The sequence below is a fragment of the Opisthorchis viverrini genome (genome assembly GCF_000715545.1).
Source record: "Opisthorchis viverrini unplaced genomic scaffold opera_v5_1948, whole genome shotgun sequence".
Classification (NCBI taxonomy): Eukaryota; Metazoa; Platyhelminthes; class Trematoda; order Opisthorchiida; family Opisthorchiidae; genus Opisthorchis; species Opisthorchis viverrini.
In genome coordinates, this window is record NW_008753986.1 from 1 (window position 1) to 1,888 (window position 1,888).

Here is a 1,888-nt window from a genome sequence, read left to right on the forward strand (position 1 = left end):
GGCAAATTGTATGACTTTGTGCACAGGTTGCAAGGCACACTGAAAAGTAACAAACGGCGAGATGAATATCACAAGCCAGCTGGCGTGGTACAGATTTGTGGACCGCTTGACAGTGGTAATCCGAAGGAACAGGTCACTCGTGATTCAATAACCACCGAGGAATGTGATGCGCCACACAGCTGTAGAATAACGAAACGAAAAGCGTGAGTATGGCACACAGACGCCGTGGATCCGATTACGAGTGTATGCATACGCACCGAACCCGATCCCAGAGAAGAGGAGACAGAGAATAGGACAAAAACATTCAAAACGCAAGTGAAGTGATTCATTATATAGCAGAAAGACGACAGAGGATGAGGGTGACAGCGAAGAACACGACTCCTCAAACAAAATAAACCTGATGAGCGTTGATTCCCAAACTGCGAACGGCCGAACCAGCACAGTTAAGAGTGAGAGCCTTGCGTAGCTAACTCGTGTCAAATCCAGGCTAGCTAACGAGTTCCCAAAGCTCCAGGCAGTCGATGAGGAATGGAATACTGTCTACATCAGCTGATGCAACAGAATGACTCGGCGATACGACGTTGGTATCGAGACCATCACGCGGATTGTCATTTTCTTGATCCGTGGAAGTATTGTCGAAGTGGGACAGAGAAGTAAACTGAAATTCAGCCAGGCGGCCACTAAGAATGGGATTATCGAAAGTGTCCGTTGGTTCACTTCTTCCATACTTGAGGGCCTCGTCAAACCAGATTGCGTTGCGTCCGCTGTTAAAAACAGGGGGAAACGAGAATACCAACAATCTCGCAAAGGAAATTATGAGACTAACAGGTTTTTTTCTGATGCAGAGAATTCACACCACCGGACAAGCTGAGTCATAAAGATCCACAAGTGTGATTCCACCAGGGGAAAATAAACCACAGGAACCATGAAACACATTAGGTGGGCACAAAGAGATCACAGACGAGACCTACGGATCACTAGGCCGGGGACCAGCTGATGAATTCGATCCCGAGTGCGAGTAATTTTCTAGCAAGGTTACGTGTCAGATCCTTTCACGCAACCAAAGATAGAAGGGCTCCTGCCTCTGAGATTTTCAGCATCCGTCTATACGCTTGGTGTAAACATCCAATAAAGTAATTAGCACGCAAGGTCCAAAGGTAGCAAACTCCGAACATTTGCCGGTAGTTCATTGTTTGAACTGGTCAAAATCTCGTTAAATAATTGCATACCAACGGGAATAAAGAAAGAAAAAGAAGTAAACTGATGACAAATCGAGCGTATAAACTCCCATGCTTTCGAAGTGCAGCCTGGTGGTAGTTTATACGGTAGTTGTCCAATGACGGACGCGTGTCTATCCCACGCTCCCCGGATGGACTTTCTTGTCTGGCCTAAGAAGTAGACCTGAAATAAGCCACATGTACTCCCTGCAGCTCTAAAGTCTTCCTGGCCCGATAGGGTGGGTGTCGATTTCTCCTGTGGAACAACGGCAACCAGTGTATACTTTTTCTATTGGTTCTGACTACTGGTGAGTAGCGTGATTTGATTTTCTATTACTCGTCCTTCTTAGAATTTGCTCAGGCTCTAATTACTGATGTCGAGGTTTTGTCGTCTTCGCTTGCAATTTTCGTGTCAACTCTGCCTATTCTCGAGTATCTATTCCGACGTAAAAGCAGGTTGGCGGGAGTCAAACTCGCAGATGGCAGATGAAGGCCAAACCGAATTCCCAGGGGCCCTTTGTATTGCACATAAAGTGATGGCGCTCGTTGGGATTTTTTTTGAAACGTACCTAAGTGTACATTTCGATCTGACATGTGGCACGTGCTAATTTGCCACGCTATCAGCTAAAGACAGCAGAGATGATTTGGAATCGCCTCTTAAACTTGATGAA

General features: G+C 46.1%; 1 protein-coding gene across 1 annotated transcript; it reads right to left on the bottom strand.

Moving 5' to 3' along the window:
- Nucleotides 1–488: 488 nt before the first annotated feature.
- Nucleotides 489–764, bottom strand: T265_12203 (hypothetical protein; the record flags this gene model as incomplete). Its single annotated transcript, XM_009179339.1, has 1 exon — nt 489–764. A coding segment is annotated over one exon (186 nt), but the record flags the coding sequence as incomplete, so codon positions are not given.
- Between the last annotated feature and the right edge of the window lie 1,124 nt (nt 765–1,888).